Consider the following 26872-nt stretch of genomic DNA (forward strand, 5'->3'; position numbering starts at 1 on the left):
CCACAAGTGTAAGGAAGGAACCTTGCACAAAACCTTTGAAACAAATCCTCCCATGAGGCTATATCTTGTTGCTCATCAAACCATGCTCTTGCTCCCTTTGTCAAGGAATAAGGGAAGAGTTTGATTTTTAACTCATCGTCACTCACTTTTTCCTCCTTGACAAGAGAACTCGCAAGGGAAAACTTCTCCATACTTGTTTCCTCTAACAAGCTTGATGAGAGCCGGATGGAACTCAACATCTTTTTCTTTCACCTTGGGGGTCTCTTCCACTTTCTTGGGCAAAATCTTGATTACTTCACAAACAAAGTCTTCGACAACGTTAGTCTCCAAGAGGGGGTTGAAAACCGAGAACCTAACCTTGTCCTTCCCTACTCGGAGGATTAGATGGCCTTTGTCAACATCAATCTTGGCTCTTCCGGTAGCAAAGAATGGTCGCCCATGAATAAGAGGAATCTTCTCATCCTCTTCCATGTCAAGCACAACAAAATCCATCGGGAAGACATATTTATCGACTTTTATCATCACATCCTCCACTATACCATATCGAGTCTTCAAATATCGGTCCGCCATTTGCAAGGAGAGCATGGTTGGAGTAACCTCTCCTAGGTTCAGCCTCTCATACATGGTAAGTGGCATCAAGTTGATGCTCGCTCCTAGATCACACAGGGCCTCAACCTCCGATACACCTTCAACCTCCACCGAAATAGTGAAGCTTCCGGGATCCATTCTCCTTTTGGCATCTTTCGCTGCAAAATGGCACTGCACTCCTCGGTTAACAACACAGTCTCCTCAACATCCTTCAACCTTCTTCTCTTGTGTAAGATTTCCTTCATGAACTTCGTGTATATAGGCATTTGGTCCATAGCATCGGCAAAAGGTATGTTAATGTGGAGTTTCTTAAAAACCCCCATTAACTTTGAGAGTTTCTTGTATAACTTCTTCTTTTCCAATGCTCTAGGAAACAGAACCACGCTAGTTCCAGGATTAGGATCATCTTTCTTTTTAGCTTTGAGTGGCAAAATAACTTCCTCCTCTACTATCACCTCTCTCTGTTTGCCCTCTGCTTTTCTTTTCAGCTCATTCATCGCTCTACCACTCCTAGTGGTCAATATAGAGGCATTCTCCTGCTTTGGGTTGGGGATAATGTCGGATGGAAATTTTCCTAGAGGTCTCTCAATTATTTGTTTGGCCAGCTGGCCAAATTGATTCTCAAGGTTATTTTATAGCTGCCTCCTGGTTCTTGTAATTATTCTCAGTTCGGTTGATGAAAGTCTCAACCAACTCTTCCAAACTCTTCTTGCTACCACCACCATCAACTTCACCTCGCTCTTGTGGCTGTCATGAAGTTTCGCCTTGGCCACCTTGATTAGGAAATTGCCTTTGAAAGTTACCACCTTGTCCATTGTCGCTTTGCCTCCAAGAGAAGTTGGGGTGGTTTCTCCGTCCAGAGTTATAAGTATTTGAAAATGGGTCATTACGATATTGACCCATCACCTAGACTTCCTCTTCCGGTCTAGTCTCGGTACAGCTTTCCCTATCGTGTGGTCTTCCACAAGTCACACACTCCACTTTGGCAATTCTACCACCGATCACCTTGGTCGTCTTCATTTGACTCTGAATTTCAGCCATTTGCTTGGAGAGTTGCTTGTTGGAGGCAATGAGTTGATCATAAGCTTCAACTTCAAGGACTCCTCTTCGGGCTTGGCGTTCATTATTAGAGTTCATGGCTCTCACAACCATCTTTTCAATCAATTCATACCCAACTTGTGGAAGAAGGGCATCGAACTCTCCATTTGAAGCCGCATCCAAACCAAACCTCGAAGAATATTGGAGACCATCATAAAACTTTGCCATTTCCTCAGCTTGGGTGAGGTTGTGTTGTGAACACATCCTCTAGAACTTCTTGAATCGCTCCAAAGCTTCATAAAGATTTTCATCAGCGGATTGAGCAAATGTCATAATATCATTCTTTTGCTTTCTCAAGGGGGCCCTTGGAACAAATCTCATGGTGAATTTTTCGGCTAGATCATCCCAAGATGTAATGCTACCTTGGGGCTGTGAGTTCAACCACTATTCGGTTGTGTCCCTCAATGAGAATGGAAACAAGCTCAAGCGGATTGTATCCGCTGAGACATTTTGCACTCTATAAGCGTTGAAATTGCGGATGAACCGCTCCATGTGTGCATGAGGATCTTCAAGGGCACCTCCACCATACTGATTTTGGCTCACCAAATTGATAAATGTCGGCCTCAGCTCAAAGTTTCCCATGCCATCGGGGAAAACAATGTTGTCGAGATAGTCGTAACTCATGGCAGCCATGGTGAGGTCTCTTAAAGAGCGGTTGGCATTCTCTGCCTCTTGCTCTATAAGTCTTTGGGCGAGGGCCTCATGCACCCTCGTGTCTATGTGCGCTTGCATCTCCTCTTCCGTCATTTGGGCAACCATGGCGTCAAGTCTTTGCTAGGCTCGACGACGGGGGAGAGTATGCTCAGGCTCCGGATCGAACACCAATGACTCAGTTCCAAGCCTACCTTGCATAAATTGAAATCACAAAGCTAAAGAAAAGGTTAGTAACACCTATTCAATGAAATTTTTAAGAAAACTACAAACTCTTAACTTAAACTGAAAACGACAAACAATCCCCGGCAACGACGCCAAAACTTGTTGGTTCTTCCGCAAGTGTACAGAATTACCCGGTTTTAAATTATCGAACCACAAGGATTGTGAGTGATAATTATGGTTTAAGCTTGAAGCTTGTGAGTTTTGAAAGCAAGAAAATTCCAGAATTGTATTTGGTTGATTGTGAGAAAGAGTTTGCAAAATAAGCTAAAGTAAATAAGTTGAAAATATCAATTGATGGAAATGCTTCAGGTTTTTTGATCAGCCAATCCACTCTAGTCCACCTATCCTATGCATGTGAAACCTTGATTTTTACCTTGTTGCTCTAGCCTATATAATTACTTATTGATTCCTCACATAAGCAATTCACTCAAACTACAAGTAAAGCTCAATTCCTTGTGTACTTAATCATTCATTTGAGGTTTAGAGCATGCAAATTCAGGCCAACAAAACCCAACCCTTACTCTATTCCTAGTAGCAAGCATAGAAGGATCGATTTCAATTCAAGTCCCTAAACCACAACAATCTTCCGATATATGATTATGGTCTAGCTTATATCAAGTGTGCACTCAAGTTAATCATGCAATATAGAACTGAAATACAAGGCTAAATCAAGGACAAAAGCATAGGAATAGGAATTAACAACTAGAGTTTCATGAAATCACTTAAACCCAAAACAAACAGTAAACTAGCCACTCATGGCTAGGAAATCCATACAATGAAATGTAAAGAAACCTGAGAAATTACAAGCTGGAAGCTTCCCACAAGCCCCAAAGCTCTTCCTCAGCTTCTAAACTTGGTAAAATTCTAAGGAAATGATCAAAAGTTCTGAATAAAATGACAAAAGCTTTATTTATAGGGAAAATGGGCGAACAGGGGCGCTCAAGCGCTGCCCTGGGGTGCCCGAGCGCTCCCTAGGCAGAAGCTAGCAGGCCTGCATTTGGAAGGCTGGAGCTTGAGCGCCATACATGGGCGCTTGAGCGCCAGCCACACATTCTGATGGCTTTAAAACTTCCTTGTAACTCCCCTTTAAATGCTTCCATCAATTCTCCATGCTTTTGGTCTTCCCTCTTCATGAGTTATCAGCTGAAACACTTAGAGCACAAGCCAAGGAAAAATATCTAGAAGTCCAAAGGGTTAAAAGCACAAAGGTCCTCAAATTAGAGTGGAAAATACATGCAAGTCATAAACTTACTTAATATGCAAGAAAGGTCACTATAAAACTACAAAATTACGAAAACCAAACAAAAACTCAAAGAAATGTAAAAATGCATGATAATGCATGAAACATTAAATGAGACAAAGAGAAAAGACTCAAAACTCACAAATAAATGACTCTAAAAATTCTACTAAAATAGGGTCATCAGAGTATTATCCAGGACTTATCCAAGTATTATTTCTCTCTCTCTTCAAGCATATTGAGTTTGTAAGGACTCCTCCTAATGAGTATTATCCAGGACTCCTCCAAGTATTGTTTCACTGCCTCTTCAAGCATTGAGTTTATAAGGACTCCTCCTAATGAGTATTATCCAGGACTCCTCCAAGTATTATTTCACTACCTCTTCAGGCACTAAGTATTGGACAGGACTCCTCCATTACCAGTATTAGACAGGACTTATACCAAAAAAAAAAATTCTCAAGATCGTTTTCTTCTACTATAAAATCTCTTCTTCTAAGAAGGATAATGGATCAATTAAGTCCATGAGCATAAAGCATTTAGGAGATTTTCAACTCTAAGCTAAGGCTTTATGTTCGATTACATATAGAGATAGAAAAGAATGTAACTGTAAAGAATGATGAATGATATGATCATGAGGCGCATCATCGATGTCTGAGGTTGAGCACTAAGGCTTCTTTTCACGCTAAAGTGATTTGATCATAAAGCTCAATCCATGTGAGCATAAACGCTACCTCTTCTAGTCTTCACTTCGTCCCTTTATACTTCCGAATCTTCTTTGAGTGAAAGGTAGCTGTTGCGGCTCGTTGGAACGTGGAGTTCACAGAGCTTCTATAGTTGTTGGATCAAACACTAATGTACTGTCGTCAGAGCTTGCTACTATTTGATGAAGACTCTATGCTGTAAATATGTGATATGTCATGAAGTAGGTAGCATATGTAACACCCCGATTTCGGTGGCGTCACTTTAGTAACCAAAAATCAAATAAAGCCGAAAAGCACGTATATTTTTTTTCGTTTTGTTTAAATAAAAAGACTTGTCGAAATAAAGACTCAACTCAATCGCGATTAACAGCGACTAACATAGGATATAAGTACAGCCCTCGCTGCAACTAGAAACATCGTCACGAGTGTCCTCAAGTGACGGGAAATAACATCAAATAACTAAAAGTATTGCCCAACGGCAAACAAGTGCGACCCATAGCCAGAGTCATAAGTTTTATAAATACAGTCCTCCGAGAAAGTAAGTTAGCCCAGAACGGCCTCCAAAAGACCTCCTACGTTCGACAAACTCCCTGTGATCCTCATGGAAGAAAACCACACAACAAGCTAATAGTCGGGGACCTACCCTGCCCCAAAATAAGAAATAACAATCAGAGCTATGACAACGACACCCGATATACTACACCCCTAACATCGACCCTCATCCAATCCTGCATAAAGTCCGGGTCCACGTCGAAGGCTCAGTAGTAGTCATTTCGCTCTGGGTCCTCCCCGAACGACGAACCATCACGAATCAGCTGTTGAACGTCTGGCAGCAGGCCGACCGCCCAAACACAAACATGAACACAAAGCCAAGGCGCGAGGGTCAACTCACAGAATATAATAGATAATACAAGCAACATGTGAAGAGCAAGGGGGTATATATATATGTTGTATATATACATATAAATTCTGCATTGCCTACCCTAAGGTATATACATCGCATGTTATCGAATCTCTAGTAACAACACAATATTCAATATCTCAACAATTCAACAAATAACATAACAATGTTCACCAATATCAAATCATCAAAATCTCAAGATACGAAGTTAGGCGATAAGGTTAGTCAAACAATGTATCGTCCTCCCAACGCACACGTGTCTAACTAAACAAATGTTCCTTGTCGTTTTCCCTAGGGTAAACGACGATGAAATCTCACGCTTCCATGAAGTCTCACGCTTCAATGGAGTCTTACACTTTCATGAAGTCTCACGCTTCAGTGAAATCTCACACATTCACGAAGTCTCACGCTTCAGTGAAGTTTTACGCATTCACAAAGTCTCACGCTTCAGTGAAGTTTCGCGCCTTCATGAAGTCTCCCGCTTCAATGAAGTCCCGCACCTTCACGAAGTCTCACGCTTCGGTGAAGTTTCACGCCTGCGCAAAGTCTCCCACTTCAGCGAAGGTTCCCGTCTCCACAAGGTCTCTCGCCTGAGTGAAGTTTCTGCTTTCACGAAGTCTTAAGCTTCAGTGAATTTTCACACTTTCACGAAGTCTCATGCTTCAGTGAAGTTCCATGCTTTCACGAAGTCTCACGCATCAGTGAAGCTTCTCGGCTCATCCTTTGGATAGCTAAATAAACTGCTCAAAGAGCGAAGGAGTACCAATGTACTTGGAAACTTATAGTTCCCCCGGCTTATCCTTTAGATAGCCAAACAACAAACTGCTCATCGAGCGAAGAGTACCAACATACTCAGAAACTTATTAGTTTCCCCAAAACTTGGATTCGGCGACCCTTCTCATTTTCCAAAACTAATATCCAAGCTCTGAGCTTTCATCTAACATTGTTATCATTATTTAAAGGGTTCAGAGGTTGTTTAGTGTATTATGAATTTTCCTTGTAAAATAGTTTCCATTTAGTTTGATCTCTAATCTTATAAGTTTTAAAAGATCCCATCATCCCAAGTAATTCCCAGAGAAGGTCTCGATCCACTAAAACAATAACAAGGCCCGAACCTCCGTTCGTCCCGTCAAACTTTCCCAAAATCTCATGATAAATTTGGCATAACTGCCCGTTATCCTCTCTGACGTACAACAGATATATGTGTAATTTCATAATCAAAGTAACACAATCCAACAGCCATGGCACATATATCAACACATCCTAGATTAACCATTTAGCACATAACATGTGAATCAGTATCAAAAACAATTCCAGCGATAAATGATTATCATTGTCAGCCGAAGCCTCAGAAAACATTTCCCAGTCAATCACAATCAAGTGCATAAACAATAAATCAAGTCTAATTCGTCGACACTTAAAGCATTAGCTAGTAAGGTAAGTTGCCCTCACCTCTAGTTCCTCCAGAATCACAGTGTAAGTCACACTCACAAGCTTGCTCAGTCAAGTCCAAGGTTTCCACAAACGAACCTTAGAGCAAACAAACCAAAAATCAATCAAAATAAGTCGGTACAATCGAAACAATACTATCTAACATTAGACAAAGCTTAAAAAGCTTCAGAGTACAACATTTAGGCACGAATGGAAAGGCTTTCCCCGAATGGATGAGTTTTGACTCGATTCAAGTTTTGTACAAAATCACTTTATTCGCTAAAACATCCATAACTCGAGCTACAGAACTCAGAATGAGACGAAACCAAAGCCAAAATTTCGACAACGGAGAGAGCTACGCTATAACTCAGGTCATACAGACCCAAAAATTATTTTTGGACATGGTACCACACCAAATAAGTTTCGGCCACTATCAAAATAGGGTTTCCCAAACTTTTTCTTCGATCTAATTTAATTCCTAGGAATTCTTAGGCGATATCTAGGCCAGGGAAACTCTCAGAAAAATTATCGGGTCAAAAACTAACACGGGTATTTTGGTCAGTGTTTTTAGCCTGAAAACTCAAAGTCGGAATTTTGAGAAATAAATTTGATGAGCGTGTTCCTAACGACATTTATAACAACTAATCCTACTGACACTAAGCTCAGTCGAGAGTTTTTAATCCAAAGAACGAAGCTTTGGCCAAAAATGGGTATTTTAAGCAGAATTGAAACTCGGCGACAATTCGGCGAGATTTAGCAGAAAACAACCGGATATTCATGCTCTTGGGCATGTAGGCAATATGTTTAGACACTGAAATCAAGTTATCTGGACAGTTTTACAAAAAGCTCAAAACTTTGAGCACAGAAAGACATAGAGAAAAGCGACAGAATTGACGATCATAAGTAAGGAATGGCATATATACCTCGAGGTCTACGCGTAGGAATGAACGGTGCAACGATCAGGGAAGAAACGGCGAAAGCCACTTCTCCTCCCTCTTCCTCCAAGCTCGCGGCCTCCCATGGGTTTTTGGGTGGATTTTTTGTTTTTTTTTTCATTTTTCCACCTATTTATAGGAAAGGGAAAATGCGGGAAAAAGGTTATTTCGCGATTCCGATTTTTCCTACGTATTCCTCTGTGAATTCTAAGATAGGTTATGGCGACAGAATTCCAGAACTCAAAACAGGTTTCTTGGAATTAAGACAAACGATCCAAAGTCGGTGTAAATCTATTTTACCCGAAAAACTACTTTTTGCAGTTGATGTCAAATGGGAAAACTTTGTTCTGAAGAAAGATTCAAAACATCGAAAGAAATAGGCGTAAGCGTGTGAAATCTTCGTTTGAAGCTCTGAATAGAAAAAGTCTTCATCGTCGGTTGATTTTAGGGTTCTTGAACTATCAGGGGTTTAGTTTCGGCAAACTTCCAAAAATTAGAATTTGACGTTTGTACAACCCAGGGTTTCGTATCGAAACGCTTGTCATAGAAAGGATTAAGAGAAATTCTAACATTCCTCTGAAGATTTTTGGAATTAGTTCCTATAGTGCTTTAAGGGTAAATTAATCGTTTACTAACGCTCTTGCCCTAGCCGTAAGCGAATAAGACTCGCGTTATAACTTATATCGACTTTAATACTATTTTCAGCCTTTTCTTGAACTTTCTCCTTCATAAATTTATTCCATTTGATAACCACTTGTTCAGGTTTCCTTCACGATACATCGAAACCTAATCGTGAATATGAATTTAATTAATTTATTCTAAGCTTAAAAACTTGGGTCTCACAGCATAGGTCTGCATTTCTATCTGCTGGTGTAGAGATACGAAAATCTGATAGGGACACCATAGAGCACTTTTTCGTCATTGCATTGTGTCAGATATTTGATCTTTAATTTGAATCTTCTGTACAAGGCGGAATTTTGCTTCATCTTCAAGGGAAAGTTTGTTTAATTTGACTTTGTAGTTTGGTGGAGAGGAACTTTGACTTCTTGGACGATTTTCTGCTTCTGTTGTCTTCATTCTGCTTCAGTCGATCTTCCTTCAGTTCTTTAGACGATGAGTGCGTTTCTGCTTTCACTTAGTCGCTCTAGGATTTTTACACATGTCTTCCTTCCTGGTGCAGTAGTCTTCAGATGATAATGGCATGATTCTCTCTAAAGTTCTACTTACCGTATTTTTCCTTAGATGATGCTTTCGCCTTTAGAAATGGATTGTCTAGTTTTCCTTGAATTGAGTCAATGAGAATAGGCGTAGACAATAAGCTTTGCTCCATTTATTTGATGAGATAAGAAAAGGAAACTTTGATGTAGACAATGACTTTGGTTTCCTTGGTCAACGTGCTTTGTAGAGTATCACATGATTTCCTAGCACTTGACTTTCTCATCAAGGGTGTCAGAGGTATTTCCATTTGAATATAACACTCTTCTCCCTGGACACTACGTTCTGTAATCAGTCTTGAGATAGACGTTGAACTGCGGACGTTGCATTCACCCTTCTTAGAAGATTTGTTGCCATGACTTGCTCTTGCATAGTTTTCTCTTGAAGCTCTCTGATCTTCTTCCGTAGATGAGCCTTGAGGCTTTGATTGAGCTTGCATAGATGCTTCTCAAGCTTCTTCTTGTGGAGACAATTCTTTAGACGATATTTCTCTTCATGTCTCTTGATCTCTTCTTCTTCTTCTTCAAGCAAGCTACCTTCAAATAGATGGTCTTCCATACATAATAAATTGAAATTTAATTGAACACTCAAATGATGAAATAATTTATATGCCTTTTTAATGATGGAATCCATTTTTTATTAGTTATTTGTTCTCTGTTACAGTTGTGGAATCTGTTCCTGTGCAAAATCAAGCTACTGCCCAAAACTTACTTCAGAAACTGAATCACCCATATCAGAATGATCGGAATCCTAAGGGTTGGAAACATAGGGGCAGAGGGAGACAAGAATATCCAGTTGTATTTACTCTGGATGAATAAGAAAAAAGAAAGTCCCAGGCAAAGTCTTCTAATAAAGACAATGTTTTAGATATTAGTCGTGATGAGGATCTTGCTTGGCAGCTGATCGGGAGGATCACGGGGTACTGGGGCAGCGAAGAGAAGGGGTGGAACCGGTGCGTTGGAGGGCTGAACGGACCCGGGAGGGGCTCCTGCAAGGGACTCCAATACCAAAGTAAGTAGGGGACTCGAGTAAATGGGTAGTGAAGTGAAGAGAATAACGTACCTTAGAATGGGTGAGTTGCCCCCTTTATATACAGGTTGGAGTATTAGGGTTGGAGCCATGCAACGTCATGCATGGTCCGTACCGGCGGGTTAAGGGTCGTTGGATCCTTCTGCCTCCTCTGCAGTTTGCAGTGATCCAATGACCTAGATTACCTAGGGACCCACCATCCAACCACCCTAGTTCCGTAGGGTGGTTGGCCTAGGTCAACCCCTAGGTGGTGGGGTCCAGGTCCCAGGGCCAGGAGAGTACAGTCCAGCTCGTGGTCAGGGCCCGGGCATCCTACCCTGGTCGTCCCCCTTGGGTCTCCCCCTAGTGATCCTGATCGGGTACTGGCTAGGTCGTCCCTAGGGCGTGGTCCGCCCGTCCCAGAACAGTAGCCCCCCAGCTCTAGTTCACTAAAGTAGTGGGCTGGGAGCTTAGGGTTAGTTTCACGTGAACGTCCCTACGTCATTCAGGTCCGTTCCTGCCAGCCCTTACCGGAACAACAGCTTTAGAATCAATTTAACCTTAAAGATTCTGGGGTAAGTGGCGTAATCTCTCTTAATATAAATGATATGTTTTAAAAAAATAACAAAATTAATTGTATTTCTTAATATGTGTACATCTTCTTTAAGTGGACATTTATATTGAAACAGAAGTAGTATATGATAGTAATTTAATATTTACACAATTTTATCACACAAAAAAGTATTTCATAAATATTCTCTGCTAATGCGTGCAAGAAATTAATAAATAGTAGAGTTAACGCAGTAAAATACGTTAAAGTGCTAAATTATGGAAATTGAATAAATAAAGTTATTTATTTAATTCGGGGTCTTATAGAAAACATGTCTTATAATTCCTTTTCCAAAGGTGTATATTAAAAAATTTCTTCAAAAGACAAGTCTTATAATTCTTTAGAAAAATGTGGCTTGCATCATGAAGATAGTAGAATCGCCCTTAGTTTATAAAAGGGGTTGATGTATTTGTTTAGTATGTTATGAATTTAGTTCAAGAAAGCTTAGGACATATTATTTTCTTTTTGAAAGCTCTTGGTCTTAGCCGTTGATACTCTTGAAAGACAATTTCTAAAAATGCTCATCAGGTTTATAATTAAAAATCCCTCATTCTATTCTTTCTGAAAGCTAATGGCCATCCAAACAAAACCGTCAAACAGAAGTACCGAAGAACTTCCTCTCCAAACTCTATCTAAATCGAAAGTATAGACAATATGGCAAGCACAATATATACAAGCAAACAAACCCTCAATCCAAACAATATGTCATCATTCACACAATGTAACACTTACCGTATTACTTGCCTATTCATATGAGCTTAGCATATTTTGTATACAACCAAACAATGTAAAATCAAACGCTATCATGCAAAATTCATTCCAATCATGCACCCAACGTACCATATTCAATTTAACAAGTTATTTATGGAAGTACACAATACTTAAGGACAGAAATTTAAAATGCGTAATTTTATAAAAAAAAAGGACACACATTCGGTCATATTATCATCGACAGACATGCTAAGAAATAAATCAAATTCCCTATCTTGGTTCCATTATTGAGACAGTTACTTCATTGACCGAAGATGATGTCATCGAATCAGAAGTAGATTTATCCTTAACTGAAACTTTCTCCGAGAAGAAGATAGGCTCTTTTGGTTGAGGTAATGCATTTTCACTGTTTAACATTATAAGCACAGATGCCATAGTTGGTCTATCATCTGGCTGATGTTGCACACATAAAAGACCAATATGAATGCATCGTAAGGTTTCCGAAAGAATATACGAGTCTTCCAAACAAGTATCAATCAATGCCACTGGTGTGCACTCTTTCCACAACCTCCATGCCTACAGCAATCCACAAAAATAATTAATAATAATCTCAACATTGAAATTGAAGTTATTTTTTTACTTACATGCCCAACAAGGTTGCAGCTATGGTTTGAATAGGAAAGTCCTTTATTTTTCTTCCCGCTTAAAATTTCTAATATTAAAATTCCAAAGCTATATACATCAGATTTGATGGAGAATATCCCATCAATTGCATATTCAGGCGCCATATAACCACTGAAAGAAAACAAATGAGTTAATTTGAGGTGTTACTCATGTACAAGTACATGCAATATACTTTTAATATAAATATGACTAAAGATACTTACTATGTTCCAACTACTCTGCTTGTGCTGCCTTCAAGTTGGTCACCTCCACACATGCGAGCCAAGCCAAAATCCGAAATTTTTGGATTCATGTTATCATCTAATAAAACATTACTTGCTTTCAAATCTCTATGTATAACTCTAAATCTGGAGTCCTGGTGAAGGTAAAGAAGCCCTCGCGCAACTCCGCTTATAATATTAAACCGCTTAGACCAGTCCAAAAATTTACTTTGACAAGAATCTGAAAAATGGTACATTAATTAATGTTACCTTTAGTAATCAACTAATCATTAAGTAACGGAATAAATGAAATTTTAGACAGTTAATTCCAAGAGTCACTAACCGAAAAGAAAGAAATCTAAGCTTTTATTGGGCATATATTCATATATGAGTAATTTTTCTTGTTCTTCAATGCAACAGCCAAGGACCTTGACAAGGTTCCGGTGTTGAAATTTAGAACAAAATATAACCTCGTTCTTGAATTCTATCATTCCTTGTGTCGAACTATGTGAAAGCCTTTTGACAGCAACGTCCTGTCCATCTGGTAGTGTGCCCTTAAAATATTGCATTTGTAAAACATTTTCATGTTAAAAAAGAGTAAAAACTTTGTCGTTGTTATTAACAATTGAATGAGAGGTGGCATATTGAATAAAGTTACCTTATATACAGGACCAAACCCGCCTTCACCAAGCTTCTTGTCTTCTGAGAAATTACCAGTGGTAGCCGCTACTGTATTAAAATCAAATAAAGGCAGTTCCGAATCTTCTTGATCGCCATCGTTTTTCTTTTCTACTTTCATCATGAAGAACCCTATTTCCTCTCACAAACAATATTAGTAACATTATCTAAAAAGTTCTTACTTTAAAAGCAAATGAGAGTGGAACTGATATATTTAACAGTGATTGCTCAGCAAGGGAAAAAACCACTTTTACAAAAGAATCAGTGCTTTCTCCTCAGAATAAAACGAAATTATACTCCCTCCGTTCCTATTTATCTGTCCACTTTGAGAAAAATAATTTGTTCCTATTTAACTGTTTATTTAGCATTTCAAGAGAGCATTAAATGATGTTTTTACAACTAATACCCTTATCAGAACAATAAATGATGAGAGATAAAACACAGTTGAAATGATATAATAGTAAAAACATGCTTAACTTTTATAACATTCAACAAAATTAATTACACTCATAATCTATGTGCCACCACCTAAAGTGGACAAATAAAAAGAAACAGAGGGAGAATTTTTTTTGTCCGATGCCTGACTTCAGCCGCAAGCCCGCAATAAATAAAAAATTTAGTTTTTAGGAGTTAAGGTTGATAAAGAATAAAATATTCATTTTATGAAAAAAAAGATTTTTGAAGATTGATAAAAAAGTTGTCAGAGTGACCAATGAGAAAATTTGGGTTAAATAACCCATCATCCAATCACATTGGAGATAAGTGAGTTGGAATTTCTATATTTTATTTATTAATTTATTTCCAACTCACTTATCTCCAATGTGATTGGATGATGAGTTATTTAACCTAAACTTTCTCATATGTCATTTAGACCACCCAATAAAAAATAAAACATTTGTTTAAACATAGTGTCCAGTAAAATATATAGGTCTCTATTTTTCCCAACATGGTTAGTTGGTTAACTTTTTAAAAAACAGAAGGTATACTTCAGAGATTTTTCTCATGAACCTGTTAAGTTTAGGGGTTTCATCTCATTATTTTTCTTATTGGATATGTCTATGATACTTAAATATATATTTTTTAATGTGCAGTGGAATATATTTTTTTCGGAAAGCAATGTCTTGAAGGATATTACTAGGGCTGTCCACAAGTTTTTGGCCCGACCGAAACCGACCGGCTCACTACCAAAAAAGGCTTTTCACGGTTCGGGCGGGTCGGGTGGCGGGTTGAGGGAAGGGGGAAAACCGGCTCCAGTTGGTTTGGTTCGGTCGGTTACGGTTTGGAGCCCAGTCCGACCGAACCGACCGAACCCAATATAAAAAAAAAATTCAGCCGGCCCAAGTGAAGCATAAGGCCCAAATCCCCAAACCCAAACTAAACCTAATATCTGGCTCCTCTCTCTTTCAGACTTTAACTCTTCCCTTCTTCGTCTCTCAAACCCGCCGCCACCACCCTTCTCCTCTTCTTCTCTCTAAAGTCCAAGCCCTAGCTTCTCGCCGCCACCACCCTTCTCCTCATCCTCTGCTCCGCCACTACCCTTCTCCTCATGACCTCATCCTCTGCGCCGCCACCACCCTTCTCCTCATCCTCTCGGCCGCCACTTTGACATCTCCATCACACATCTCATCTCAGAATCTCCTCACACATCTCGAACCCTAGCCACTCCACCACCATAGTGCAACCGCATGGCTTCTTCCCTCACACATCTCAAACCTTAAGCCTCTTCTAAGATGTGAAATCGCTTCATCCTCCATGCTTCTCTGATCCGAAATAGTTTGTTCATCTTCATTTTGCTTCAATCGATTCTGATGTGAAATCGCAAGGATGAAATGAACAATCTCTTTCGCATGAGGAAAGCAATGGAAAACTTGTTCTTGGTAAGTTGGTATCTCCGGATCTGATCTGACATCGATTCTATGTTGTTCTTGGTTTAATGAAATTGAATGAAATTACTCAAATTAGGGTTCTATGTCTTCTCGATTCTATGTTGTTCTTGTTCTTACTGATCTTTGCGAAACCTGATCGAACCCGCCTGACCCGCCCGTTACCCGACCAACCCGAAACCGACCCTAACCGAAACATGTCACGGTCGGTTACGGGCCCAGTTTTGTGTCATGCAGGTTCGGCCTGTGGAGCTTTTTGGGCCCGAAACCGACCGAACGCGACCGGTGGACAACCCTAGATATTACAACCCTCGACAAGATATCCTCTTTTTGAGACAAATTTCTGAACATTCACATATTTTTTGGGTTCACTCTCATATAGCTTATTCATATACAAGATTTAAATATGAGACATATAGAGCTTAATAACAACCAACATGTATCACTTGAACCAAACATTCATTCGTAATATAATTATTCATTGAGAAACCATAATGTATCCTTAACACACTTATTGCGAATTCTAAATTGATTGATCTCCCTCTACATAGGAGGAAATTCACTTGGGTTAGACCGAGAGGTCATTTAATGAGTAGAATCGACAGAGCATTGATTTCAACAACCTAGTTTAATTGTTGGCCGGGTAGCAAATTGGAAGCACTACATAGTGATGTGTCTGACCATTATCCCCTTGTTCTGAGTTTGTTAGTTACAGATTAGGGGCCGACACCGTTTTGGGTTCTAAATTGTTGGTTTGAGGATCAGGGGTTTAGAAGGTTTGTAGAAGAAAGTTAGCAAGATTTTCAGATTCAGGGATTTGGTGTTTAGATGCTAAAAGAAAAGTTCAAACTGTTGAAATTGAAGCTGAAACTGTGGAACAAAGAGGCATTCATCAGGGATATTAATATAAAGCAATATGAAATGGTGGAGAAATTAAATAGCCTTGAACTAAAGGCTGAATAGGAGGTGCTTGAGGAACATGAGCAGATTTTAAGAAAGTCTCTGAACACTGATTTTTGGAGGATGGCTCATATGAAAGAGTCACTTTCAAGGCAAAAGTTTTGTATTCTGTGGGTTAAGGATGAGGATGAAAACAGTAAATTTTTCCATGCAATGATAAATGCTAGAAGGAGAACAAATGCAATTTTTGGGCTTCATGTGGAGGGTGTTTGTGTGGATGACCCGAACCTAGTCCAAGGGGATTTGAAGTAGTTTTTTGCAAGTACATTTAAGTCGAAATCTTGGACCACTCTGGTTCTTGACGGGGTCCCGTTCAAATAACTCTAAATTTGATTCTAAAGGTTTTGAGGAAGAGTTTTCCGTGGAGGAACTTGAAGCTGTTGTTTGGGATTGTGAAAGTGAGAAGTGCCCTGGGCCTGATGGGTATAACTTCAAATTTATAAAAGGCTTCTAGGATTTATTACAAGGTGGCTTTAAGAGGATGACAAATGATTTCCATCGGTTTGACAAATGGTCGAGGGGCTCTAAGATGGACAACCCTCAAAGACTTAACGATTTATGCCCTATCTCATTGGTAGGTTGCATGTGCAAGGTTATCTCTAAAATTCTTGCTAATAGAATTAAGGAGGTGATGCCCAAGGTAATAAGCGAATGCCAGCAGCCTTCGTTGGGGGAAGGAACTTTCTAGATAGTGTGCTTGTCGCTAATGAGGTCGTGCATGATGCGAAGGTGAGAAAAATCTTATCTTTTGTCATGAAGGTCGACTTCGAAAAGGCATACGATTCGGTGAAGTGGTCTTTTCTGTTTTATATGTTAAAGAAGCTGAACTTTGGGGAGTGGTAGATTGGGTGGATACAGAGCTGCTTAGAATCTTCCTCTATCTGAGTGTTGGTAAATGGTAGCCCCACACCGAAATTTGTAATGGATAAAGGGATTAGGCAAGGGGATCCCATTGGCTCTTTCCTATTCCTTGTCATGGCCGAGGGTTTGAGCGGGCTAGTTAAGCAAGCTGTTGTGCAGCACAAATTTTCTCCTTACGATTTTGATTCTGTTTTGCAGGTCCAAGTGGGAATATTACCATTCGCAGATGATACTATACTCATGGGAGAGGCTTCCACATCTAATGCCTTCATAGTAAAGTGCATTCTTAGAAGCTTTAAACTAGCTTCGGGATTGAAGATTAATTTTGCCAAGAGCAATCTTGTTGGTATATGTGGGGATGATAGAACTATTCGTAGCATGGCAGCAATCCTTAACTGTCGTATTATGAGGAAACTATCTAAGTGGACGCAAAATTCACTTACCTTTGGAGGGCAGTTGTGCCTCATAAAATCGGTGCTTTCTTCTTTACCACTGCACCTTTTATCTTTCTTCAAGATGCCTTCTGGAATTCTCAGAAAATGCAACAGTATTATGTTAAATTTCCTCTCGGGAGGGGCTGATAGATATATGAAGACTGCTTGGGTCTGTTGGGATAAGGTATGTAGTCCAAAGTCGGAAGGAGGCCTCGGTGTGAGAAATTGGAGGTTGTTCAATGCGGCTATATGGCGAAATGGCGATGGAGACTGATGAGAGGGGATTCTGGTCTTTTGTGGCATATTTTAATTCACAAGTATAATGGTGGATTCATTGAGAAGGCTTTACTTTGGTGGAAGAACCTTTACTCAATCTGTTATATATGAAAGTGGAAACTGTGATTGGATTGAAGAATCAGTTTGTAGAAGAATGGGTGATGGCAGAGATACAGTGTTCTGGTTTACTGACCGGTGTGGCCATCGTGTATTAAAAGACAAGTTTCCCAGGTTGTTTAATCTTTCAAACCAACAACAGGCCCATGTAAGTGATGTGGGAGGGTGGAATGCAATTGTGTAGCAGGGAATGGGGTGTGTATGATTCTTTACTCTCTTGCCTAGCTGGGTATTCCCCTTTTGCAGGTCAATCTGATCGGTGGGTTTGGGTGAAAGAAAGGACTGGCCAATTCTCAATCAATTCAATACCATTCATGGCTATGGTTCAAAGTAAAAGTGGGAGGGTTCTAGTATTCTGTTTTTGCTTGGACTTCCAAGCCCCTGATCTGCATTAAATTTGTTCTTTTACTTGAGGGGAATTGTTTCTGTTGTTAGATGGCACTGTCAATGGCAAGTAGGGCACTATGTTCGTGGTTAGCAATAGCAGAACCTTTATTTGCATGCTGCTATTTTCTTATTTTCTTTCTAATCTTGTTTTATGTAATCTTCTCCTCCACCTCTTTCTTCTCTATTGTATTATGGGATTGGAGCCCCTTGTGCCTCCCTTTAATACAATCTTATGCCTTATAATTTTTTTTTTATAGAAAATGACTCTTTTCTTGCTATAGGTTGGGTCAATAATGCAACAAGTAGGCCGTGGAAACTAATTAATGTACTAAATCTAATTGACCACCTCCGAATTGAGGTTAATTGTGGGGAAGCTTGTCATAATTTTAGAGTGGTCTATGCCTTAGCGGAAAGTTAGGGTGAGGTCTCTTTAAACTTTGTTTTGAGATAATCCTCTATCGATACTCTCTTATACTATACATTATCTCATTTTATCAATGAATGTCGTGGTTGTTTGGAATAATTTTTTTTGCAAGTCTCGTGTCTAATACTAATTGTATACCCATATATGATTTAAACTGAATGGAGAAGTCATACCTTTCAAAAATGTAGATTCAAGATATAAACATTAAAATTATCAAGAAAAATTAACTTGTACGGTGTTTGGAATTTGGATGCACTTCAAAACTAGTTAGAATCACTTCAAAATTAGAGGTAAAGGTACTATAAGATATCGCTTTTGCACTTCATGACGTCTTACGGATTATATGTCAGCAAAACACACAAAGTATGCTAAATTATGTTCAACTTCCCCGCAAAACCATTGTTTGGGGATATAATAAATCGAAAACAAGACAATTTATGTTCAGCAAAGTGACTTGAAAACCAGCATTAATCATGAAAATGAGCTAGATTAAAGAAGGTTACCTCTAACTTCAAATTTTCTCCTCCACCAAATAAGCATGAGAGTTAATAGGATCAGAACAATTGCTGTAACTGTGATGGCGACCACAACTACCATTTTCTTAGAGCCATCATTTGCTTTACCTTGTGCTTGATAGAGAACTGAAATGAAATAGTTAATGAAATGAACACATGCAATAGGCATAATTATGTTAATTGACCCAAATTGTCATGCTTATGGCGCTTGAGACTCGATAGGTGCACAACCCTCTAAATCCTATGCGTTTAGCTTAAGTACTTAAATTAGCATTCCATAGGTATACAAGCATTACTTGGCTTCTACAATGACCAATTTGAATGCAAAAACTCTTCAATTATTTGATGTAAAATCTTCAAATCTTCAAATTGTAAGGCTGGCATTATCAAGATATATAAAATCCATTACCTGTTTCGGAGGCAGTCAATCTAACATACAGATCTTGCCCTGCATCTGGCAGTTGTCTCAAGTCCAATAGATCCCCAAACCAGAGGATACATCCACTTCCTTCCCCAGAAATGTCTGAGTTTATATAAGCCGTACATGAACAATTTTCCCAGCACTTTACTCTGCATTCCTCAAGTGTCATACTTGTATTATACCAAGACGTACTAGTATCCGGGACCTTGACGTTTTGAAGTTTGGTGAAACCATCTTTACCCCTCTCCTTGCAGCTCCATGGTTCAGAGCGAACGCATCCTTGACTCCAGTTGTTCGCAGTCCAATTTTGAGGCGATTTTGGCGCAAATCCACTCAGACACTCGCATACCGCGGACTCGTTCTCCATGGCGCAGCTCCCAAATGAGCCACAATGCTCATAGTTGTCACAGATATCTCTTGGAGTATTACTGCGAAGCTTCCATGTTCTGTTTCCTTCATTCAAAATGAAGCGCTGAAAAGCATTCAAGGTTTGGTTGATGACACTCATGGCAATCAACGACGGGTCCCTCGGCTTGTATTGAAAATAAAACTCATCCTTTTTGGACACAAAATCCATGTTGAACAGTTGACGGTTCGTCACAGAATGTCTGCCGCTGTTTTGAATGCCATTCCAAGGGCCAGATCGGAAGAGAATGGTGGAATCATTCCGTATCTCCAATTCAGGAATTTCTGTTTTGAAGTAGCCATAAGTAAGTGTACCAGAAGATGGGTCATCCCAACTCTTCCAAGCTGTTAGGTGCCTATTAAGGCCACTAGTTAGGTTCCAACCGAGCTTCATTCCAGGTAGAAATGTATCAGTCGGGTAGTCAAAGCTCTGCCACAAGTATTCCTCAGAATCACTGTCTTCCTCTTTCTCATCCCTTATAACAAAGTTTCCAGGAGCTAAGAGTTGTGCTATTCTTATGACACCTGAACTACCTTTTGTTGTTTGATTTGTTGACCAGTGAGCTGTGCCATTCTTGCTGAGCAGGACGAGGTTTCCCTCTTTGCTTATGCTCAACTTGCCTGAGTTTTTATTTGCTAAGGGATTGTCACGGTTAGCAACCCAGACCACTGTTTTCACCGAGACATTTCTGAACCAAATTCCTAAGTAGCGGTTTGTGGAACTTCCTGGACTGAAGAAACCCAACTCATATGTTCCACCCTGTGAGACTAGTGTTGCTCCATCCGGAAGAGACTCGTACTGGGTAATTTTATCGGTTACAGAGCAAATTTGGGAGGTAAGGGAGAGGAGCTTTACAACAAGAAGCATGAAAGGTAAAATGGCCATTCTCTAGTAATTGCATCACAAAAGCACAAAGCTAGCTTGCTTAAGATATAGAAATAGGTAGATATTTAACAATTTAAGACCATTGCTGTCACTTCTTAGCTGGTTGACTAGGTCTCTTATAGTCTCCATGCGAGAAATCCAGGTAATAAATGTGAAGACCATTCTCACGGTGCAGAACAGGTTGCACGTCTACATGCATGGGCTCTGGTGTAGGTTTCTTACAAATAAGGGTTTGTTCCTAACCACATGTTTTTCTACCCATATAGAAAATAGAAGCATAATCTTAAACCACACTTGATTAACCCATACCCGAAAAACATGATGAAGATCTAGAGCGGAAGCGTACCTGAATGAGCCATGGGAATCGCTGAAGGATCTGAGGTTGTGATCTTCCAATTGTAGATCACCCTTAGGGTTTCCTGATGTTCTCCTCTGATGGGGATGAGGAGAAACTTTTTACGTTGTTACGTTGTGTCTACAATTGGGGACCATAACCCTATAAGTAACTGCATCAGTTACAATTATGTTTTCAATATTTCTAATTTGGCCCCTCATCAAATTAGAATATTGGCTTATGGTATCTGCACAATACCTTTTCACAACACATATGCCCTTCGCCATAAGATCAATATTAAATAGACCACTTTAGTTTTGGCTAATTAAATAATGGCCCTAACACAATTAAAAGTTACATTTGTGACCCAAAATTCTAACAATCTCCCACTGGTCACATATGTAACTCTATACATGTGTTAGACTTTATGAGCTCAAAAATGTCATTATATACCTTAAGCATATCCAAATAATCTCGTCCATTAGCCATGCCAGTACATAGAACCAAAGTGATTTTCGTTATATCAATCATAACTAAACCCATCAATGATTACTAGTACTGACATAACTAAATGACATAGATTCATTATGAAATGTGCAGCATGAAAATCACAAGAAGGTGGCCTGTACTTGTCAATTTTCAACTGGTCCTACTTTACTGTAGTGAGATCATTCAATAACCTTATTGTACAAAGCATAAATAACAGAATATCAAACTTTATAATTAACCAAAAAAAATATCCAAATACTAGAGTATGCATGCATAATACCAAATATAGAACACAAAATTTATATATGAGTAACTCCCACTAAACTAAGCATTCCTCACACTGCAAAACACCCATGTGAGCAGTTTGCTCATGAAAGACCTTAGGCGGAAGACCTTTTGTAAGAGGATCCGCTATCATGGAGTTTGTCTCTATGTGTTCTATAGAAATCTGTCCACTTTGTACCCTTTCCTTAACAACTAGGAACTTGATGTCTGTAACACCCCGATTTCGGTGGCGTCACTTTAGTAACCAAAAGAAACTTAATGCGGAAAAACGTGAATATTTTTTTTTTTTATAATAATAACTAAGACAAGACGGAATTAAATAAAACCCAACAATAACAAAAATCAGAACTAATACACAATATATACTACAGTCCCCGCTGTAAGTAGCTAGCCTCATCACGAGTAAACCTCCAGTGACGGGTAAAAAGAAGAGTAACGCCCGTAGGCTAAAGGTACAGACCAAAAGAAAGGTCAAGTGTTCGCAACACTATCTTTCAAAATGAGAATAAGCTGGCCCATCGGCCTAAAACAAGACCTCCTAAGTCCAACCAACTCTCTGTGATTCTTGTAAAGAAACCACACAAAAAGCTATAGGTGGGAAACTACCCTGTCCCCAAAGAAACAAATGATGTTCAGAGCTAAGACTCTACTCCTACTCTAATCCCATTTCAAGGAGCTCACACCAGCACTAAAACCTACATGCTAGTATGATCGTCGTCCGAATTCGAAATTCAGAACGACCTAGTCTATGTACACACTCCGTCCTCCTCTCGCGACCGCCATGCGCTCCGGTTCCGGCATCTCAAATCTAGTTCCCCCCGAAGGGTGAACCATCGTGAATCAGTCCGTCATAGACATCTGACAAAGGGCGTTTGTCCGCCAAAGCACACACAGAAGACGCGAGGGTCAACTCCAAAGAATTATATAAATAATACCACCAATAGATATAGATAAGAGAATAGCCACTTAGGCTTATAGCTAGGGATGACATCCTAGGGTTGTATATTTCACAATGAATATAAACGCACTAATAACAGATAGCATGTATCAAATAGGATTAACAATTATCAATCGCACTCAACAACTAAGTCAGTATGCATGTTGCATGAAATGCAAATGACGGTTAACCCAGTTAACCAAATGCATTCCGGAAACGGATGGACATCAACGGATCAATCCTAGCACAAGCAACGGTGGGACCATTTCCGCCCGCGTGCCTCTTACACCACACAAAGGTAGCCAGATCTGCTACTAAGAGTCACCTAACAGCGCTCTTACGCGGAAATCCGGGTCTTATGACCATTTTGGAATCCACCGAGGTCCGGTATCACGCCGTGTATTAACCTCCTATGTATGCATGAGTGCAATGTGATTAGCCAAACAACGTCTCCGACCTCACTCGACACGTCGCCACGTGTTCTAGCTAACTTAATGTCTCTATAAAGAATACCCTAAGGTAAAAGTCGATTTCTGCGACAAAATACAATAATCATAAAATGAGTGCAACCACTCACGATAACTCTTCGAGTCATCAATTCTCTCACGAAGTCTCACGCTTCAGTGGAGTCTCACACATTCACAAAGTCTCACGCTTCAGTGAAGTTTTATGCTTTGACGGGGTCTCACGCCCCAGTGAATTTACACACTTGCACGAAGTCTCACGCTTCAGTGAAGTTCCATGCTATTCACGAGGTCTCACGCCTCAGTGAAGATCCATGCTTTCCACAAGGTCTCACGCCTCAGTGGAGTATCCCGCATTCACAAGGTCTCACGCCTCAGTGAAGCTTCATGCTGTTCACCAGGTCTCACGCCTCAGTGAAGATCCATGCTTTCCACAAGGTCTCACGCCTCAGTGGAGTATGACGCATTCACAAGGTCTCACGCCTCAGTGAAGCTTCATGCTGTTCACGAGGTCTCACGCCTCAGTGAAGATCCATGCTTTCCACAAGGTCTCACGCCTCAGTGGAGTATCACGCATTCACAAGGTCTCACGCCTCAGTGAAGCTTCTCGGCTCATCCCTTGGATGGCTAAACAAACTACTCCCAGAGCGAATGAGTATCAACATACTCAGAACTCACAATCTTTCTCAACCCTTGGATCCGACGACACTTCTCGCTTTCCACAACTAAGATTCAACCCTCAACTTGCACTCGAGATTGTTATCATTATTTAAAGGTTTAGAGGTTGTTTAATGTCTTATGAATTTTCCTTATAAAATAATATCCTTTTAGTCTTATCGCAAATCTTATGAGTCTTCAACATCCACCAAAATCCCAATTAACTCCCCGAGAATGTCTCGATCCATCATAACCATAACAAGTCCCGTCAAACTTTCTCAAACTCTCAAAATAAAATCGGCATGACTTGCCTGTTATTCTCACTCCTCAGTACCACAGATATATGTGAAATAATATAGTTAAATAAGCGCAATCCAATAAGCATAAACAGCATATTCCAACACATCCTAAATTAACCATTTAGCACATAACATGTGAATCATTTAGCACACAATATCAAGGCATCATGAAATCAACAAGCTCGGCCGTAGCCTCAGAAATCATTTCATACATTTAGCAATTAAGTGCATAACACATAAATCAAGTCGAATTCGTCGACACCTAAAACATTATCTAGTAATTCAGAGAGTAGCCCTCACCTTAGCCAATTTCCAGGGTTCTCTTCAAACGCTCCTTCACAATCAGCTCCTCAATCTTTCCTTCACAATCTCCCCCCTCGAATCCACAAAGTTCCTTGTTCTTCGGGAAATTCCTCAACGAACCTTTAGAGTAAAACCACAGAATTCTATCAAAATCTATCGAAAACTAAGCTATCAATACTTACTAAGGTTACTCGAAGTAATCTATACTCTAAGGTACGATAATCTAGCGCGAAAAGACAAGTTTTCGGAAAAGGAAATTTCCTCCTCCCCCTTTAATAGGTTCGGCCACTTTAGGTAATTAGGAGACTCGATTTTTCTTCGATCAAACTTGGTTCCTATACTATCATTAGCCGTAACTAAGGGTATTCTGAACTCGGAAAAATTATCGGATCAAAAACTGTCGCAGGGGTATTTTGGTCATGATTTTTAACTTAGGATTTTCAAAACTGAAATCCCAAAAATAAATTTTGCAGGGACGTCACCAACGACGTTTATGACAACTAATCCTACTAGCACTAAGCTAAGGCGATAGTTTTCAGCCTAAAGGTTGAAGCTTTACACCAAAAACTCCAAAAATGGGTATTTTAGGTTCAGATTGATTCCGGCGGAATTCCGGCGACATAACGGAAAATCTAACCCGGCAGAAGTGATCTTGGGCGCATAAGGAAGAGGTTTAGAATCAGAAATGAAAGATTCAGGATAGTTTTGCAAAAACCCATAAACTATCCACTCAGAAAACTCTACAGAAAAGCTATGGAAAAAGCGATCGGAGGTAAGGATTAGCGACTATACCTCGAAGCCTTGAAGTAGCAACTGTCGGATCAACGATCAAGCAAGAAATCAAGAAAATCTTCTTCTCCTCCTCTCCTCTTGGCCGCGGCTTGTGTGTGTGTGTTTGTGAGGTTTTGTCTCAAGCTTCAACATATATATATAGGGAATGAAATGGAAGATATTTAGCAAGGATCGGATAAGTATGAATAGATATTTATCAAGATTGGATAGGTATGAATAGATATTTATCAAGATTGGATAAGTATGAACAGATATTTTGAGAAGATATTTTGTAAACCGGTACAGATTTGTTTAGATATCGGAGGATTTTGCTCATAGAGTTAAGATAAAAATATGAGAGCGATTTCCGATTCTTCCTACTGATTCCAACGTATTTTAGACACGATATTCTCCCCGCTGAATCTTCTAATTCTTCAAAGAAATATCGGTATGATTTTTGGTTTTCGAGGCTTGTTTTTAATGCTATATATTGAGGTTGGCAAAACGCGGGAAAATGAAAGTTTCGCGAATCTGATTTTTCCGGCTTCATTCTCCATGAATTCTAAGATAGGTTTTGGCGACATAATACCAAAACTCAACAGAGGTCTCCTTGTATTTTAAGTGACTAATGCAAAGTCGGTGTAAAAACTATTTTACCCGATAAGTTACTTTTTGCATCGTATGTCGGAATAGAAAACTTCCTTCTGAAGAAAGATTGAAAACATCAAGAGAAATGGGTGTACGCGTGTGGAATCTTCATTTGAAGCTCCGAATAGAAAAAGTCTTCATCGTCGGTTGATTCTAGGGTTTTGAAATACCAGGGATTCGGTTTCGGCAAACTTCCGATGATTGGAATCGGACGTTCGTAGATCCTAGAGTTTCGCCTCGAAACGATTTTGATATATGGAAAAAGAGAAGTTCTAACATTTCTCTGAAGATTTTTGGAAGAAATTCCTACAGTGTTCCAAGGGTGGAACATAGTCTTATTTCCTAAGGTTCTTGTCCTAGGTTTTAAAACGAATATTAGTCGTGCTATAACTTAAATCGACTTCGATACAATCCTTTGACTTTTCCTGAAATTTCTCCTTCACAAATTTATTCCATTCGATAAACTCTTGTTCAGGTTTTCCCTTCACGATACGTCAAACCTAATCGTAAATGGAAATCTCTTCCACTTATTCTAAGCTTAAAAACTTGGGTCTTACATTACTACCCTCCAAAAAGAAAGTTTCGTCCTCGAAACTTAGGGTTCAGTAAAAGCTTCGGATATTATTCCTTGATCTTTTCCTCTAATTCCCATATAGCACCGTCCGTGTCTTCGTTCCAAATAACTTTTACTAAAGCACTCTGCTTTCCCCCCGATTGTTTCACTCTTCTAGTCCCAATGTTGACCGACGGCGTCTCAACAGACATAACATCTTTCAGCTCTATGCTGTCCGGCTCGACCACTTGCTCCTTTGCTTTTGTTCGTCCAAAAGACAATGATAGTGGGACAACTAATCCATTCCAAGGATAACATCTAGGTTCTGTTAAGTCAATCAAACAGTTAGTACTCATCATAAGATAGCACCTAGCATGCTATACAATATGATTAAGCAATAACTTCAATCAATTCTAAGCGAAAAATCGCTTGCAGACAATCAATTTTCACTCTTTGCAGAGTCACACAACCTAGCACAGAAGACCTATTTCCCAAAGACTCCCAAAAGACTCGACAAGCTCTGATACCACAATGTAACACCCCGATTTCGGTGGCGTCACTTTAGTAACCAAAAGAAACTTAATGCGGAAAAACGTGAATATTTTTTTTTATAATAATAACTAAGACAAGACGGAATTAAATAAAACCCAACAATAACAAAAATCAGAACTAATACACAATATATACTAC

At 39.6% G+C, this 26872-nt stretch overlaps 1 protein-coding gene and 1 non-coding gene across 2 annotated transcripts; one reads left to right on the forward strand and one right to left on the reverse strand.

Annotated features, from left to right (window-relative positions):
* Positions 1 to 1870: 1870 nt before the first annotated feature.
* LOC130734898 (small nucleolar RNA R71) lies at positions 1871 to 1977 on the forward strand. Its single transcript, XR_009018234.1, has one exon. It is a non-coding gene; the product is annotated as a small nucleolar RNA R71 (small nucleolar RNA).
* Positions 1978 to 11339: 9362 nt separating this feature from the next.
* LOC130728146 (G-type lectin S-receptor-like serine/threonine-protein kinase At4g27290) lies at positions 11340 to 20481 on the reverse strand. Its single transcript, XM_057579534.1, has 7 exons — positions 19140 to 20481; positions 18719 to 18856; positions 12854 to 13005; positions 12539 to 12749; positions 12199 to 12436; positions 11956 to 12106; positions 11340 to 11887 (listed from the first exon to the last, which is right to left on the reverse strand). Exons 1-7 carry the CDS (start codon positions 20440 to 20442, stop codon positions 11582 to 11584), a joined length of 2499 nt encoding a protein of 832 aa, XP_057435517.1. The 5' UTR covers positions 20443 to 20481; the 3' UTR covers positions 11340 to 11581.
* Positions 20482 to 26872: the final 6391 nt, after the last annotated feature.

This window comes from Lotus japonicus, chromosome 1, assembly GCF_012489685.1.
Source record: "Lotus japonicus ecotype B-129 chromosome 1, LjGifu_v1.2".
In the NCBI taxonomy this organism is placed as follows: Eukaryota; Viridiplantae; Streptophyta; class Magnoliopsida; order Fabales; family Fabaceae; genus Lotus; species Lotus japonicus.

Excerpts from the sequence above, each read along its gene's own strand:
- LOC130728146 (XM_057579534.1), bottom strand. The coding sequence starts at position 20,442 with ATGGCCATTTTACCTTTCATGCTTCTTGTTGTAAAGCTCCTCTCCCTT. Across the intron at positions 18,857-19,139 it reads ATTGACTGCCTCCGAAACAG|TTCTCTATCAAGCACAAGGT; the intron begins GTAATGGATTTT and ends ATTTCATTTCAG. Across the intron at positions 12,107-12,198 it reads AGCAGAGTAGTTGGAACATA|TGGTTATATGGCGCCTGAAT; the intron begins GTAAGTATCTTT and ends GTTTTCTTTCAG.